General features: G+C 53.0%; 1 protein-coding gene across 2 annotated transcripts in view; it reads left to right on the forward strand.

Annotated features, from left to right (window-relative positions):
• Positions 1-7,665, forward strand: part of RARA (retinoic acid receptor alpha) — an 86,754-nt gene extending 79,089 nt beyond the window's left edge. For both annotated transcript variants that reach the window (XM_038754395.1, XM_038754396.1), the window contains 5 exons: positions 2,785-2,945; positions 3,062-3,238; positions 5,510-5,714; positions 5,844-6,002; positions 6,623-7,665. In XM_038754395.1, the coding sequence (XP_038610323.1) occupies positions 2,785-2,945; positions 3,062-3,238; positions 5,510-5,714; positions 5,844-6,002; positions 6,623-6,828 (908 nt within the window). In that variant the 3' untranslated portion in view covers positions 6,829-7,665. The remainder of the gene's footprint in view (positions 1-2,784; positions 2,946-3,061; positions 3,239-5,509; positions 5,715-5,843; positions 6,003-6,622) is intronic.
• Positions 7,666-17,897: the final 10,232 nt, after the last annotated feature.

A 17,897-nucleotide genomic window follows, 5' to 3' on the forward strand; every position in this document is an offset into this window, starting at 1 on the left:
GTGAGTGCCCGGGGACGGCTGCGGGGGGGCAAAGCGGACGGGGACCACGCCTGTGAGTGGTCACGATTGGGGGCCGAGGGGGCTTCTGATGTGTGTACACGTGGGTTTGGGCCCGTCAGCCTGCACGTGCGGTCTCTGTACGTGTGCGTGTGCGGATCTGCCCGGGCACGTGAGGGTCACCGGTCTGACCTAATGCGCACGTGTGGGCTTCCACTGGGTGTCCGTGGGGGTCCCCGGGTGTTTTCGCGTGTGGGCGATTCCACATCAAACAATGGGATATATTGTGTGCAAGGAGGCATGTGTATTTTCCATCCATGTGGGGACATATGGGCGTGCGTGTGTGTGTGTATGTATGTGTGTCCCTCCTTGAACTGCACATTTCTGCTCCAGTCCTCTTGGGACCTTGGGGGCAAAGCCCAGCAACACCAGCCCACTGTTGCCAGTGGGTGGGAGCGAGCCTACGGCCTTTTTTCCGGTGGGGGATCGCATCCCCCCCATCCCCGGGCCTCAGTCTCCCCGGCCCACGAGCCTCGTCCCTGGGGGCGGGCGATGGTACCCAGGAAGGCGGTCCCAACCCGGCCCCCCCCCCCCGGGCACCAGGCGACAGGGATTTCCAATTTGGGCTGAGTGGGGTTGGGGGAGACCCTCTGGTAGAGAATGGCGGGGGTTGCCGTGGCGACGGGTGATTGATGATGTCAGAGATAAATGACGCTGACAGGAGCCTCCGTCTGCGTGGCCGTTGTCATGGAGCTGGGACAGGCGGACCCACCGCGCAGGGGGTTGGGGGAGGGAGGGGAGCGCTACACTGCATGGAGGTGCATTCATTCATCCGGTTGTACTTACTGAGCGCTTATTGTGTGCGGAGCACTGTAGTAAGCGCTGGGGAGAGGACAGTAAAACGATGAAGTCTCCCCCTTCTAGACCGTGAGCCCGTTGTTGGGTAGGGACCGTCTCTATATGTTGCCAACTTGGACTCCCCAAGCGCTTAGTACAGTGCTCCGCACACAGTAAGCGCTCAATATGATTGAATGAATAAACAGACAAGTCCACGTTGCCTGCCCGCAACGAGCCAGGAGGAGAGGGAGGACCCCAACACTGGGCCGAGGGAGGGGGTGACCCCTGTGCCGGTCAGGGCGGGAGGGAGACCCCCATGTGGGTCCAAAAGGGCAAGAAGACCCCATATGAGTCAGGGGGGAGGGGAGAGAGACCCCTGGGTGAGTGGGTGGGGGAGGGAGAGATGGAGAGGCATTCGATCGTATTTATTGAGCGCTTACTACGTGCAGAGCACTGGACTAAGCACCTTCCCAGGTGGGCTCGGAAACGTGTAGAGACCCTGGGGAGGGGGAGACGAAAACAGGGTCTCTCCTCATCCGTCTCCCCCACTCCTTCCCCCCCCGGCCACTCCGGGCCCCCCGCTCCCTCCCGCCGCTCTCCGTTTCAATAGAATTAAAGCTTCAGAATGATAAACGTCTTGTCACAGCTGCAATTTTCTCTTCCCGAATTACCCGGCTCTGCCTCTCCACTCTCCCTTGTCCCCGGCACTTTATTGGATTTGCAGAGCAGACATGAGTGATCTCCAAATTATGCCAGCCCCGCCCCCGCCCTGCCCCGGGGGGGCGATTGACGGCCCCTCTCAGTTGCCGGACTGAGGGTGGACCTGTCGTCCGCTTAGTACAGTGCTCTGCACGTAGTAAGCGCTCAATAAATACGATTGATGATGATGTCGTCGTCGCCCCCGGGACCCTGGGCAAAACCAGCCGGGGCGGAGGCGGAAGAGAGTCCGCCGGGGAAGCTAAAGTGGGGAGACACAAACACGCGCGGACCCTCGGTCAAATCAGTGTAGCCTTGGCATGTGGGGACGTGGGTGTGCACACTAGAGTTTTGTGGGACCCATGTTCCCTGTGTGTGTGTGTGTGTGTGTGTGTGTGTGTGTGTGTATCAGGGAGGGGGGCTCTAAACACTTGTCCCCACGTGCGTGCTCATCCCCATTAATTCGTTCAGTCGTATTTATTGAGCGCTTACTGTCGGCAGAGCGCCGTCCTAAGCACTTGGGAGAGTACACGTGGCTCCGCCACGCGTCTGCTGTGACCTTGGGCAAGTCACTTAGCTTCTCTGAGCCTCAGCTACCTCATCTGTAAAATGGGGATTAATCAATCAATCAATCAATCGTACTTATTGAGCGCTTACTATGTGCAGAGCACTGTACTAAGCGCTTGGGAAGTACAGATTGGCAACACATAGAGACAGTCCCTACCCAACAGCGGGCTCACAGTCTAAAAGGGGGAGACAGAGAACAGAACCAAACATACCAACAAAATAAAATAAATAGGATAGAAATGTACAAGTAAAATAGAGTAATAAATATGTACAACCATATATACATATATACAGGTGCAGTGGGGAAGGGAAGGAGGTAAGATGGGGGGATGGAGAGGGGGGTTAAGACTGTGAGCCCCATGGGGGACAACTTGATCACCTTGTATTGAGCCCCATGGGGGACAACTCGATCACCTTGTATTGAGCCCCATGGGGGACAACTTGATCACCTTGTATCCACCCCCGGCGCTTAGAACAGTGCTCTGCACATAGTAAGCGCTTACCATATGCCATCATTATTATTATTATTATTATTATTATTACAATATAACAATAGGCCACCCAGGAGTCCCCTTACAAGGGCATCGCTCCTGAGGGGGCTGGGGTGGGCCTGGGCCTCCGTTCCCTCCCGGAGGGAGTCAGGTGGCCGCCCCCCGAACCCCCATTTTCCCCATCCTCCCCCCCCAGCCGTGCGGAATGACCGGAACAAGAAGAAGAAGGAGCCGCCCAAGGCCGAGTGCTCGGAGAGCTGCAGCCTGACGCCCGAGGTGGAGGAGCTGATCGGCAAAGTGCGCAAGGCCCACCAGGAGACCTTCCCCGCCCTCTGCCAACTGGGCAAATACACTACGGTGCGGGCCGAGGCCGAGCGGGCCCCGCGGCGGGAGAGGGGAAGGGGGCGGGGGGGGGGACGGGGGGGGTCGCCCGGCCCCCCAGCCCGGGCCTGACTGGGCTCCCGCCCCTACAGAACAACAGCTCGGAGCAGCGGGTGTCCCTGGACGTGGACCTGTGGGACAAGTTCAGCGAACTGTCCACCAAGTGCATCATCAAGACGGTGGAGTTCGCCAAGCAGCTGCCTGGCTTCACCACGCTCACCATCGCCGACCAGATCACCCTGCTCAAGGCCGCCTGCCTGGACATCCTGGTGAGGGGCGGCCGAAGGCTGCGGCCCTGAGGGAGGGATTTTGGGGGGTGCGGCCCCGGGGGGCGGGTGGGGGGCAGTTTTGGCTAAGGGATCCCCTGCCCCACCGAGGCAAGGCTGCGGAGGCTCACAGGGGGACCAGGCACAAGAATTGCCTCCAGGAGGCACGTGTGGTGTGTGTGCGTGCACGTGAATGCATAATAATAATAATAATAATGATGATGGTATTTGTTAAGCGCTTACTATGTGCAAAGCACTGGGGAGGTTACCCGAACAGGGCTGTGCACATAGTAAGCGCTTAATAAATGCCATTATTATTATTACAAGGTGATCAGGTTGTCCCAAAGGGGGCTCACAGGATTAATCCCCATTTTACAGATGAGGCCACTGGGGCCCAGAGAATAATGATAATGATGGCATTTGTGAAGCGCTTACTGTGTGCAAAGCACCGTTCGGTGCGCTGGGGAGGTTACGAGGTGATCAGGTTGTCCCACGGGGGGCTCACGGTCTTCATCCCCGTTTTACAGATGAGGTCACTGAGGCCCAGAGAAGTGACTTGCCCAAAGTCACACAGCTGACAATTGGCAGAGCCGGGATTTGAACCCACGACCTCTGACTCCAAAGCCCGTGCTCTTTTGCACTGAGCCACGCTGCTTCTCTGCATGTGAGCGTATGCATCCTGGGTGGGCCTGGCGATCGGAAGGACCTGGGTTCTAATTCCGGCTCCGCCACCTGCCCGCTGTGTGACACTGGGCAAGTCACCTCTCTTCTCTGGGCCTCAGTTACCTCATCTGTAAAATGGGGAGCCCCCCCGTGGGACTGTGTCCAACCCGGTTTGCTTGCGTCCACCCCATTCATTCATTCGTTCAGTCGTATTTATTGAGCGCTTACTGCGTTCAGAGCACCGTACTAAGCGCTGGGGAGTACAAGTCGGCAATGTATGGAGACGGTCCCTACCCAACAACGGGCTCACAGTCTAGACGGGGGAGATGGACAACGAAACAGGTAGACAGGTGTCAAAGTCGTCAGAACAGATAGAATTAAAGCGCATAGTACAGTCCCTGGCACATAGTAAATGCTTAACTGTGTGACTGTGGGCAAGTCACTTAACGTCTCTGGGCCTCAGTTACCTCATCTGTAATAATAATAATAATGTTGGTATTTGTTAAGCGCTTACTATGTGCAAAGCACTGTTCTAAGCACTGGGGTAGATACAAGGTGATCAGGTTGTGCAATGGGGGGGCTCACAGTCTTCATCCCCATTTTACAGATGAGGGAACTGAGGCCCAAGAAGTGAGTGCCCTGTGCCCCGGGCACAGCCCTCTGCCCCCAGGGGCCCTCCCCCTGTGCCCGTGGTCCCTTCGGGGCCTCCGCAGCCCGAGTTCTGACAGTCCCGCCGGCCACTAGCCGGGGGCTGGCCCTGGCCGGGCAGCGGGAGATGCCCGCTGACGCCGCGGGCGGCTACCCTTGTGACCCCTGCATCATCAGCATCGTAATTGTGGTATTTGTTAAGCGTGGCATAGTGGATAGAGCACCAGCCTGGGAGTCAGAAGGTCATGGGTTCTAATCTTGGCTCCCCCACTTGCCTGCCGGGTGACCTTGGGCAAGTCACTTCACTTCTCTGGGCCTCACTTCCCCCATCTGTAAAACGGGGATTGAGACTGTGAGCCCCAGATGGGACAGTCCTTCTAGACTGTGAGCCCACTGTTGGGTAAGCACCAGCTCCGTATGTTGCCAACTTGTACTTCCCAAGCGCTTAGTACAGTGCTCTGCACACAGTAAGCGCTCAATAAATACCATTGATTGATTGATTGAAGTGACTTGCCCAAAGTCACACAGCTGACAAGTGGCAGAGCCGGGGTTTGAACCCATGACCTCTGACTCCAAAAAGCCCGGGCTCTTTCCGCTGAGCCACGCTGCTTCTGTAAAATGGGGATTAAGACTGTGAGCCCCGAGTGGGACAACCTGATCACCTTGTAGCCTCCCCAGCGCTTAGAACAGCGCTTGGCACATAGTGAGCACTTAACAAATGCCATCATTATTATTATTAACAAATTCCACCGTTATTATTATGGTTTCACACCTGCAGAGACGGGGGCCTGGGACTACAACTCCCAGCGGCCCCTCCCCTCCAAGCCTCCTCCTGGTCCCCTTCACGGAGGGTCCCGTGCCAGGCAGCGGCGGGGCTGGGAGGGCGGGGGAGACCGAGTCACCGGGGGCGAGACCTCCCTCGGCCCCGTCCACCCAACGGCCCCCCACCCCGCCGTCCCCCAGATCCTGCGTATCTGCACGCGGTACACGCCGGAGCAGGACACCATGACCTTCTCGGACGGGCTGACGCTGAACCGGACGCAGATGCATAATGCCGGCTTCGGCCCCCTCACCGACCTGGTCTTCGCCTTCGCCAACCAGCTGCTGCCCCTGGAGATGGACGACGCCGAGACCGGGCTCCTCAGTGCCATCTGCCTCATCTGCGGAGGTGGGCACGGCGGGCGGGGCCCGGGGGGGGGACGGCGGGTTTGGGGGTCCCCCTCTCTCCGGGGAGACCCGGGGCGGGGGCTGGTCCTGGAGGCCGTGCCCGCCGACCGCCCCCCGCCCCTTCCCCCAGACCGGCAGGACCTGGAGCAGCCGGACAAGGTGGACAAGCTACAGGAGCCGCTGCTGGAGGCGCTGAAGGTTTACGTCCGCAAGCGGAGGCCCAACCGGCCACACATGTTCCCCAAGATGCTGATGAAGATCACGGATCTGCGCAGCATCAGCGCCAAGGGTGAGCCCCCACCCGCCGCGGGAACCCCGACTTCCAACCTCACACGGCGGCGGCGCCGAGGGTGGGGAGGAGCGGCGAGGTTGAGTGGGGAGAGCCCGGCCCTGTCTGCTGGGTGACCTTGGGCGAGTCACTTCACGTCTCGGTGCCTCGGTCACCTCATTTGTTAAATGGGGATTAAGGCTGGAAGCCCTCTGTGGGTTCCAACCCGGTTTACTCGTACCCACCCCAGCGCTTAGTACGGCGCCTGGCACATGGCGCTTAACAAACACCATTAAAAGAAAAAGGGTGGTCCCTCCCTCCCCTCACCCTGAGACCCTTGACCCTGCGCAGCGTCAGGTCGAGGGGGGCCATCGGCGCCACGAACGGCAACCTCCTTTCCTCTGGGATCCATTCATTCATTCGATCGTATTTATTGAGCGCTTACTGTGTGCAGAGCACCGCTTGGGAAGTCCAAGTTGGCAACATAGAGAGACGGTCCCCACCCAACCAGGGGCTCACAGTCTAGAAGGGGCCAGGACCCCCAGCCCAAGGGGAGGGGACCCCTAACCGCCCCCCGCCCCGGCCAGAATGAGACCCCAGGGTGACCGGCGGCCCCCCGCCCGGCCCGTCGTCATCCACAGGAGCGGAACGTGTGATCACCCTGAAGATGGAGATCCCCGGGGCCATGCCGCCGCTCATCCAGGAGATGCTGGAGAACTCCGAGGGGCTGGACACTCTGGGCGGGGGCGGCGGGGGCGGCGGGCCGGGGGGCGGGCCGGGGGGCAGCTGCAGCCCCAGCCCCTCCCCCAGCTCCAACAGCAGCAGCCCGGCCACCCACTCCCCGTGACACACGGCCCCCCGACTCCGTACCCCACAACCGGACCTTCTCTCTCCTTCCCGAACTCACAGGCGCGGCGGCTCCTCCCTGCCCGCCCCGGGCCGGGCCCGAGCAGAACCCCCCCTCCGCCCCCGCGGTCGGGGGAGCGAGGGGTGGGGGAGACGGAACTGGGGACCCCTCCCTCCCGCCCCCAGCCCCGGACTGGACTCCCAGAGCCGAACTGGTTGGCCCGCGGTTGGGGGTGAGGGGGACCATTGGAGCCCTCCCTAACCTCCAATCCCACATTCTGCTGTCTGCTTGCCCAGTGTCGGTGCGCACGCTGGGGGGGATCAGAGTTGGGGGGAGGTCTCTCTCTCTCTCTCTCTCTCTCATCTATGAAATGCCTCTATGCCACCCCCCCCCCCCGCTCCAATTTCATCACCAGCAAACTCCCAGGGGGCAACCCCAGCCCCTCCGCCCCCCTCCCCCAAGCCCCCGGGGGTCACTGAAGCTGTTTGGGGGGTGTGTGTGTTGGGGGGGGGGGGGCAGCTGTGTACATACCCCACGCTCTCCCCTCTTTTGTCGCTGGTTTGATTTGATTTATTTTTTTGGTTTTGATTTATTATTATTATTTTTTTTTTGGTTTATTTTTTTTAAATAAGAAGTTTCATTTTAAGCTCATTTATACTGAAGGAATCTGTGCCGCGTTGGGGGGTGGCCAGGAAGGGGGAGGAGGCGAGAGCAAGCCTGCCGTGGCCCCCCCCCCGTCCCGTCCCTCCCCGCTGTCTCTCTAAACTGTGAATCCTCACTGCGGTAAGGGGCACTGCGGCGGGGGGCAGAGGAAGCCACAGGATCCGAACCCACTCCCCCCCCCCCCCCAAGCTCCCCTTTTCCCCCCTCCACACCCCCATAGGGGAGCTACCTTCCCTCCCTCCATCCCGCAGGTGGGTGGCGGGGGAAGCCTTCCCCTCCCCGTCCCGCGCTCGACGGGCAGAGGGGTGCAGACCCGTGCCCCCCAAACCCCGCACTGGCTGAGCGTGCCAGGGCCCGGCCCCTCCAGCCACCAGCATCTCCACGGGCTGGGGCGAGCCCCCTCCCCTCGTCCCACCCCCCGCGCGGACTCACAGCCACAGACGCCCCCCTCCTCACTGGGCCGCCCTCCCTCCCTGTTGGGGGGTGCCCCCTTCCCCTCTCCCCCCTCTCCCCGGGGCGGCCCCCCATCTCCCCCTTCCCACGGGGCTGGCCCCCCCCCCCCCAACTCTACACCTCCCCCGCGGGGAGCGCGGCCAGTGCAGCTGTTACTGTCGGACTTGGCCTACGATCTACTGGAGACGGAATAAAGTTCTATTTATTCTACCCCCCCTGGCCTGGCTTCTATCTGCTCCCGCCCCTCTACTACCCAAACCCTGGATTTCTGGGAACCGTCCCCCCCAAACTGGGGGGAGCGTTGGCCGAAAGGCCCGAGTCCCGAGGGAGCAATCTGGAAGGCATCCAGGAGGAGGTGGATTTTATAATTTTATTACGGCAAATTTGAAGGGGGCAGGAGCCAGACTTCCAACACAATGAGATTAGTGGGGTGGGGCGGGGGCCTTCTGTCCATCCTTCTGCCCATCCCTGACTCTCCTTTGGGGCCGTACTCTGAGGAGGACCAAGGCAGGCCGGGAGAGCTTCCCGGAGGAGGTGGCTCAGTGGGAATTCTCTCTCCCGCCACCGCCCGAACCAATCAGGGCCCCGGACCAGGTCATCCCGGCCAGTCCCCTGTCTCCGGGCTGGGCGACCCCCACACCGAGCTCTCTTTCTGACCCTTCCTGCGTCCGTGTCTTCCGTCTTTCTGACCCTCTGTGCGTCCATGTCCCCCCCCAGCCCACAGGGTGACCCCAAAATTTCTGGCACGGGGCCCCAGGCATCAGTGGAGCAGGTCGCTGCTGGGTTGGGGCGACCCACTGGAAACACGCACTGGGAGGGAAGGGGCCGGCGGGGTGGAGAAGGAGAGCGAAGCAGCGTGGCTCAGTGGAAAGAGCACGGACTTTGGAGTCAGGTCATGGGTTCAAATCCCCGCTCTGCCAATTGTCAGCTGTGTGACTTCAGGCAAGTCACTTCTCTGGGCCTCAGTTACCTCAACTGTAAAATGGGGATTAATAATAATAATAATAATAATGGCATTGGTTAAGCGCTTACTATGTGCAAAGCACTGTCCTAAGCGCTGGGGGGGATACGAGGTGATCAGGTCGTCCCGCGTGGGGCTCACAGTCATCATCCCCCATTTTACAGATGAGGGAACTGAGGCCCAGAGAAGTGACCTGTCCAAAGTCACGCAGCTAAGTGGTGGAGCCGGGATTTGAACCCACGACCTCTGACTCCAAAGCCCGGGCTCTTTCCACTGAGCCACGCTGCTTCTCATAGATTAAGACTGTGAGCCCCCCGTGAGACAACCTGATCACCTTGTAACCTCCCCAGTGCTTAGAACAGTGCTTTGCACATAGTAAGCGTTTAATAAATGCCATTATTATTATTATTATTAAAGGCAGGGGGACATGGGGGAGGGGGGTGAGGCAGGGCAAGGAGACCCCCAGGAGCCCAGGGAATTCTCTCCCATGGGAGCTGCGTGGCCAGAGACCCCCCCCTCCCCCCCGAAAGGAACCGGGGATTGGGGCTGAATCCGTGGTTAGCATTTCCACTGGGTCCCACGGGGCTGTAAAATCTGTAAAATGGGGAGTCCGTAATAATTGTGGTATTTAATTGGGTTCAAATCTGTAAAATGGGGAGTCCATAATAATTGTGGTATTTAATTGGGTTCAAATCTGTAAAATGGGGAGTCCATAATAATTGTGGTCTTTAATTGGGTTCAAATCCCGGCTCCGCCAAATGTCAGCTGTGTGACTTTGGGCAAGTCACTTCTCTGGGCCTCAGTTCCCTCATCTGTAAAATGGGAATGAAGACTGTGAGCCCCCCCCCCCCCGTGGGACAACCTGATCACCTTGTATCCCCCCGGCGCTTAGAACAGTGCGTTGCACATAGTAAGCGCTTAACAAATACCAAAATTATCATTATTCTATTTACTAAATCATCATCATCATCAATCGTATTTATTGAGCGCTTACTGTGTGCAGAGCACTGTACTAAGCGCTTGGGAAGTACAAACTGGCAACATCTAGAGACAGTCCCTACCCAACAGTGGGCTCACAGTCTAAAAGGGGGAGACAGAGAACAAAACCAAACATACTAACAAAATAAAATAAATAGAATAGATATTCATTCATTCATTCACTCAATCGTATTTATTGAGCGCTTACTGTGTGCAGAGATATGTACAAGTAAAATAAATAAATAGAGTAATAAATATGTACAAACATATATACAAGTGCCCCGTACACTGGGGTAGAGTGGGGCCCCACACGGGGCTCACCATCTAAGTAGGAAGGAGATCGGATATTGAATCCCCATTGTGCAGATGAGGAAACCGAGGCACAGAGAAGCAAAGTGACTTTCCTAAGGTCACACAGCAGGCAATCTCCTTTCCTGCTTGGAAAACTGTGAGCGCTATGTGGGACAAGGACTGTTTCTGACCTAATTTTCTTCTATTCACCCCAGCACTTAGTACATTGCTCGCCACATTGTAAGTTCTTAACAAATACCACAATAAGAATAATAACTCTGTAGTTTCCCCTCCTGTCATTTATTTTAGTGCCTCCCCAGCTAGATTGTAAACTCTTGACCCGTCTACTAAATGCTATTGATCTCTTCCAAGCCCTCACCTCAGGGCTCTACACAGAATAAGTGCTCAATAAATAGCACTGATTGATTGATTGATTCATCCCGAGGGAGAGACGTGGCTCGGTGGAAAAAGCCCGGGGTTGGGAGTCACAGGTCATGGGATCTAATCCCCGCTCCGCCACTTGTCAATCAATCAATCAATCGTATTTATTGAGCGCTTACTGTGTGCAGAGCACTGTACTAAGCGCTTGGGAAGTCCAAGTCGGCAACATATAGAGACAGTCCCTACCCAACAGTGGGCTCACAGTCTAAAAGGGGGAGACAGAGAACAAAACCAAACATACCAACAAAATAAAATAAATAGAATAGATATGTACAAGATAAATAGAGTAATAAATATGCACAAACATATATACATATATATAGGTGCTGTGGGGAAGGGAAGGAGGTAAGATGGGGGGATGGAGAGGGGGACGAGGGGGAGAGGAAGGAAGGGGCTCAGTCTGTGTGACTTTGGGCAAGTCACCTTCTCTGGGCCTCAGTGGCCTCATCTGTAAAATGGGGATGAAGACTGTGAGCCCCATGTCCCCCATTCATTCATATTTATGGAGCGCTTACTGTGCGCAGAGCACTGTACTAAGCGCTTGGGAAGTAAAAGTTGGCAACATAACCCTTGTACCCTCCCCAGTGCTTGGAACAGTGCTTTGCACATAGTAAGCGCTTAACAAATGCCATCATTATTACTATTATAATTATTAGGGGTGCTGGGTCACTGGAGGGAGGTCGGGAATGGAGAGGGGAGCCGTAGGGGTGTTAGGTGGTCCTTAGTGGGTCACTGGGGAGAGTCAGAGATGGAGGGGACGCGTCAACCAACTCTATTATATTGATATATATATATATATATATATATATATATATATACATATATATATACATATATTACTGTGATACATATCACAATAATATATATATATTACTGTGATACATATCACAATAATATCACAATATATAATATCTATAAATAGATATATATTACTGTGATATATATCACAATAATATCACAATATATCTCTATAAATAGATATTATATATAGATATATAATCTACATATAGATTATATATAATATCACATCACAATATAATATCACATATCAAATATAATATCACATTGTGATATATATCACTGTACATATTATATATATTTATAACACTATATATATATATATATATATATATATATATATATATATATAACACAATTATATATATATAACACACCCAGCCCTCTCCCAAGCACTTAGTACAATGCTCTGCATCCAGTAAGTGCTCAATAAATATGACTGACTGATTGGAGAAGGGAGAGTTGGATGGTCCAACCCTAAACTAGAAATCAAGGTGAGGATCCTGGAGGGTGGTCCTCTAAGTATCCCGGAGCACCCAGTCCTGGACCGGGTGGATTGGGAAGCTGGGCCCGGGGTGAAGGGGCATCACCGAGGCAGGGGTCAGGGGGTTGTTTGGCTCGGTGCCCAGCCCCCACAACCCTTCCCTGCGGGGCCTTTAATCATTCATTCATTCATTCAATCCTATTTATTGAGCGCTTACTGTGTGCAGAGATCAATGGTGGAAGCTGTGGGCCTGGGCATCTCTCTCCACCTGTGATGGAGAGGCTTGTGGGGGGACGAGGGGGGAAAAGGATGGGATGAGGGCAGGGGACCCGGGCCAGCCAGTGGGGAGGGGAGAGAATGGGGAGGCTGCCATGCCAACCCAGCCAGCACTGCTGCCAAAACACACACACACACACAAACACACACAAAAATAGGAAGGTCTGGGAAAGCCTGCCTGCCACCCCCAGGACCAGCTCTCCCAGCACTCCAGCTAAGGCTTCCCAGGGGACGAGAGGAGGGAGAAAGGGAGAGAGAGAGAGTGTGAGTTTGTGTGTGTGCTTGTGAATGTGTGTTGTTGTGTGAATGTGGTTGGTATGTATGTTCCTTCAGGGCTCTGATGGGGTTAGTATAGTACCCGTCTGAGAGAGAGAGAGAGAGAGAGAGAGAGAGAGAGAGAGAGAGAGAGAGAGAGAGAGAGTGTATGTGTGTGCGTGCGTGTGAATGTGTGTTGTTGTGTGAATGTGGTTGGTATGTATGTTCCTTCAGGGCTCTGATGGGGTTAGTATAGTATAGTCTCAGAGAGAGAGGGGGAGAGTGTGAGTGTGTGCTTGTGAATGTGCGTTGTTGCGTGAATGTGGTTGGTACATTCCTTCAGGGCTCTGATGGGGTTAGTATAGTACCCGTCTGAGAGAGAGAGAGAGAGAGGGAGCGAGAGAGAGAGAGAGAGAGAGAGGGAGCGAGAGAGAGAGAGAGAGAAGAGTGTGTGTGTGTGTGCTTGTGCATGTGTGTTGTTGTGTGAATGTGGTTGGTACATTCCTTCAGGGCTCTGATGGGGTTAGTATAGTACCCGTCTGAGAGAGAGAGAGAGAGAGAGAGAGAGGGAGAGAGAGAGAGAGAAGAGTGTGTATGTGTGTGTGTGTGTGTGTGCTTGTGAATGTGTGTTGTTGCGTGAATGTGGTTGGTACATTCCTTCAGGGCTCTGATGGGGTTAGTATAGTCCCCTTCTCAGAGAGAGAGGGGGAGACAGAGTGTGAGTGTGTGTGTGTGCTTGTGAATGTGTGTTGTTGCGTGAATGTGGTTGGTACATTCCTTCAGGGCTCTGATGGTGTTAGTATAGTACCCTTCTCAGAGAGAGTGTGTATGTGTGTGTGTGTGTGCTTGTGAATGTGTGTTGTTGTGTGAATGTGGTTGGTATGTTCCTTCAGGGCTCTGATGGGGTTAGTATAGTGAGAGAGAGAGAGAGAGAGAGAGAGAGAGAGAGAGAGTGTGTTGTGTGTGTGTCCCCGTGTCCCCCGTCCTGTCTCCCCACCAGCCTGGAAGCTCCTCAAAGGCAGAAAGTATGTCTTCCCTGCACCCAGCCCAGAGGTCCTGGACTTAGGAGACTCAGGGCAGGCTAGAGATAGACCAAAGGGTAGCACCCAGCACACACACAAACACACACACACTCTACACACACACGCATATAGGGACACTCCTGGATTCACAGAAGGTCTGGGAAAGCCTGCCTGCCACCCCCAGGACCAGCTCTCCCAGCACTCCAGCTAAGGCTTCCCAGGGGACGAGAGGAGGGAGGAGAGAGAGAGAGAGGGAGAGTGTGAGTTTGTGTGTGTGTGCTTGTGTGTCCTTGTGTGAATGTGGTTGGTATGTTCCTTCAGGGCTCTGATGGGGTTAGTATAGTGCCTGTCTCAGAGAGAGAGGGGGAGAGAGAGTGTGAGTGTGTGTATGTGTGCTTGTGAATGTGTGTTGTTGTGTGAATGGGGTTGGTATGTTCCTTCAGGGCTCTGATGGGGTTAGTATAGTACGAGAGAGAGAGAAAGAGTGTGTATGTGTGTGCTTGTGAATGTGTGTTGTTGTGTGAATGTGGTTGGTATGTTCCTTCAGGGCTCTGATGGGGTTAGTATAGTACCCGTCTGAGAGAGAGAGAGAGAGAGAGAGAGAGAGAGAGAGAATGTGTGTGCTTGTGAATGTGTGTTGTTGTGTGAATGTGGTTGGTATGTATGTTCCTTCAGGGCTCTGATGGGGTTAGTATAGTGAGAGAGTGAGTGAGAGAGAGAGAGAGAGAGAGAGAGAGAGAGAGAGAGAGAGAGTGAGAGTGAGAGAGAAAGAGAGTGTGTATGTGTGTGCTTGTGAATGTGTGTTGTTGTGTGAATGTGGTTGGTATGTATGTTCCTTCAGGGCTCTGATGGGGTTAGTATAGTGAGAGAGAGAGAGAGAGAGAGAGAGAGAGAGAGTGTGTGTGTGTGTGTGTGTGTGTGTGTGTGTGTGTGTCTCCCGTCCTGTCTCCCCACCAGCCTGGAAGCTCCTCAAAGGCAGAAAGTATGTCTTCCCTGCACCCAGCCCAGAGGTCCTGGACTTAGGGCAGACTAGAGATAGATCAAAGGGTAGCACCCATCACACACCCTGACACAAAAATGCACGCACACAAACACCCCCCCCCCCCCCCCACACACACACAGAGTCACTCCCTCCGGATGGATTAATCAGTTCCAGGCCTGTTCCGTGGGGTGGGATCTTCGATAAAAAACATATATATCCAAACCCTCAAAAATCTCTCCATTCCCCCCATCCTGCTCTTACTGCTGCCTCCTCCCTGCCAGACTGTGGCTGGGGGGGGGGCTCCCTAATAATAATAATAATAATAATAATAATAAACCAAGCGCTTAGTAGAGTCCTCTGCATACAGTGAGCGCTCAATAAATACGATTGAATGAATGAATAATAATTATGATGTTTATGGCATTTGTTAAGCGCTTACTATGTGCCCAGCACTGTCCTAAACGCTGGGGTAGAGGCAAGGTAATGAGGTTGTCCCACACGGGGCTCACAGTCTTCACCCCCATTTTACAGATGAGGTGACTGAGGCACAGAGAAGGTAAGCGGCTTGCCCCAAGTCACACAGCAGACAAGTGGTGGAGAGGGATTAGAACCCACGTCCTCTGCCCCCCAAGCCCGGGCTCTTTCCACTAAGTCAAGCTGCTTCTCGCTGCAACCCTACAAAGCCCCAATCAATCAATCAATCAATCGTATTTATTGAGCGCTTACTGTGTGCAGAGCACTGTGCTAAGCGCTTGGGAAGTCCAAGTTGGCAACATCTAGAGACGGTCCCTAGCCAACAGCGGGCTCACAGTCTAGAAGGGGGAGACAGAGAACAAAACCAAACCTATCAACAAAATAAAATAAATAGAATAGATATAAAATAGAAATAAATCAATCAATAAATGTCCCTCCCACCCCCGGCCCGGCATTCCCGCACTCATCCTTCTCCTGGGCTTGGCAGGGGCCCCCTACACCCTTTGGGCAACGTGGCCTAACGGACAGAGCCCGGGCCCAGGTCATGGGTTCGAATTCCGGCCCCGCCACCTGCCTGCCGTGTGACTTTGGGCAAGTCACTTCACTTCTCCAGGCCTCAGTTGCCTCATCTGTCAAATGGGGATGAAGACTGGGAGCCCCGTGTGGGGTGACCTGATTACCTCGTATCCCTCCCCCAGCGCTTAGAACAGTGCTTGGCACATAGTTAGTGCTTAACAAATACCAACATTACTATTATTATTATTATTATTTCTCTAGGCCTCAGTTACCTCATCTGTAAAATGGGGATTAAGAGGGCGAGCCCCAAGTGGGACAACCTGATCACCTTGTAGCCCCCCCAGTGCTTAGAACAGTGTTTTGCACATAGTAAGCGCTTAATAAATGCCGTTATTATTATTATTGTTATTATTATTATAAAATGGGGATTAAGAGGGTGAGCCCCAAGTGGGACAACCTGATCACCTTGTAGCCCCCCCAGTGCTTAGAACGGTGCTTTGCACATAGTAAGCGCTTAATAAATGCCATTATTATTATTATTGTTATTATTATTATAAAATGGGGATTAAGAGGGTGAGCCCCAAGTGGGACAACCTGATCTCCTTGTAGCCCCCCCAGCGCTTAGAACAGTGCTTTGCACATAGTAAGCGCTTAATAAATCCCATTATTATTATTATTATTATTATTATAAAATGGGGATTAAGACGGTGAGCCCCAAGCGGCGCAACCCGATCACCCTGTAACCTCCCCAGTGCTTAGAAAAGTGTTTTGCACATAGTAAGCGCTTAATAAATGCCGTTATTATTATTATTGTTATTATTATTATAAAATGGGGATTAAGAGGGTGAGCCCCAAGTGGGACAACCTGATCACCTTGTAGCCCCCCCCCCCCAGTGCTTAGAACGGTGTTTTGCACATAGTAAGCGCTTAATAAATGCCATTATTATTATTATTATTATTATTATTATAAAATGGGGATTAAGAGGGTGAGCCCCAAGTGGGACAACCTGATCACCTTGTAGCCCCCCCAGTGCTTAGAACGGTGCTTGGCACATAGTAAGCGCTTAATAAATGCCATTATTATTATTATTATTGTTATTATTATTATAAAATGGGGATCAAGAGGGTGAGCCCCAAGTGGGACAACCTGATCTCCTTGTAGCCCCCCCCCACAGTGCTTAGAACAGTGCTTTGCACATAGTAAGTGCTTAATAAATGCCATTATTATTATTATTATTATAAAATGGGGATTAAGACGGTGAGCCCCAAGTGGGACAACCTGATCACCTTGTAACAGCCCCAGCGCTTAGAACAGTGCTTTGCACATAGTAAGCGCTTAATAAATGCCATTATTATTATTATTAATTGTTATTATTATAAAATGGGGATTAAGATGGTGAGCCCCAAGTGGGACAACCTGATTACCTTGTAGCCCCCCCCCAGCGCTTAGAACAGTGCTTGTCTGTCTCCCCCTTCTAGACTTCTTACCTCCTTCCCTTCCCCACAACACCTGTATATATGTATATATGTTTGTACATATTTATTACTCTATTTATTTATTTACTTGTACATATCTATTCTATTTATTTTATTTTGTTAGCATGTTTGGTTTTGTTCTCTGTCTCCCCCTTTTAGACTGTGAGCCCACTGTTGGGTAGGGACTGTCTCTATATGTTGCCAATTTGTACTTCCCAAGTGCTTAGTACAGTGCTCTGCACATAGTAAGTGCTCAATAAATACGATTGGTGATGATGATGATGACTGTGAGCCCGCTGTTGGGTAGGGACCGTCCCTAGATGTTGCCAACTTGGACTTCCCAAGCGCTTAGTACAGTGCTCTGCACACAGTAAGCGCTCAATAAATACGATTGAATGAATGAATGAATGATGATTATTCTCTTCAACTTGTCCTTGCCAACTTGGACTTCCCAAGCGCTTAGTCCAGTGCTCTGCACACAGTAAGTGCTCAATAAATACGATTGGATGAATGAATGAATGATTATTATTCTCCTCAACTTGTCTTTGCCAACTTGGACTTCCCAAGCGCTTAGTCCAGTGCTCTGCACACAGTAAGTGCTCAATAAATACGCTTGAGTGAATGAATGATGATTATTCTCCCCAACTTGTCCTTGCCAACTTGTTCTTCCCAAGCGCTTAGTCCAGCGCTCTGCACACAGTAAGCGCTCAATAAATACGACTGAATGAATGAACGAATGCTTGGCACACAGTAAGCGCTTAACCAATACTACCATTATTAAAACAGAACATATTAACGAAATAAAATAAATAGAATAGATACGTACAAGCAAAATAAATGAATGGAGTAATAAACATGTTGAAACATATATACAGGTGCTGTGGGGAGGGGAAAAATGAATGAATGAATGAATGCTTGGCACACAGTAAGCGCTTAACCAATACCACCATGATTAAAACAGAACATATTCACGAAATAAATAGAATAGATACGTACAAG

The sequence above is a fragment of the Tachyglossus aculeatus genome, chromosome 11 (genome assembly GCF_015852505.1).
Source record: "Tachyglossus aculeatus isolate mTacAcu1 chromosome 11, mTacAcu1.pri, whole genome shotgun sequence".
In the NCBI taxonomy this organism is placed as follows: domain Eukaryota; kingdom Metazoa; phylum Chordata; class Mammalia; order Monotremata; family Tachyglossidae; genus Tachyglossus; species Tachyglossus aculeatus.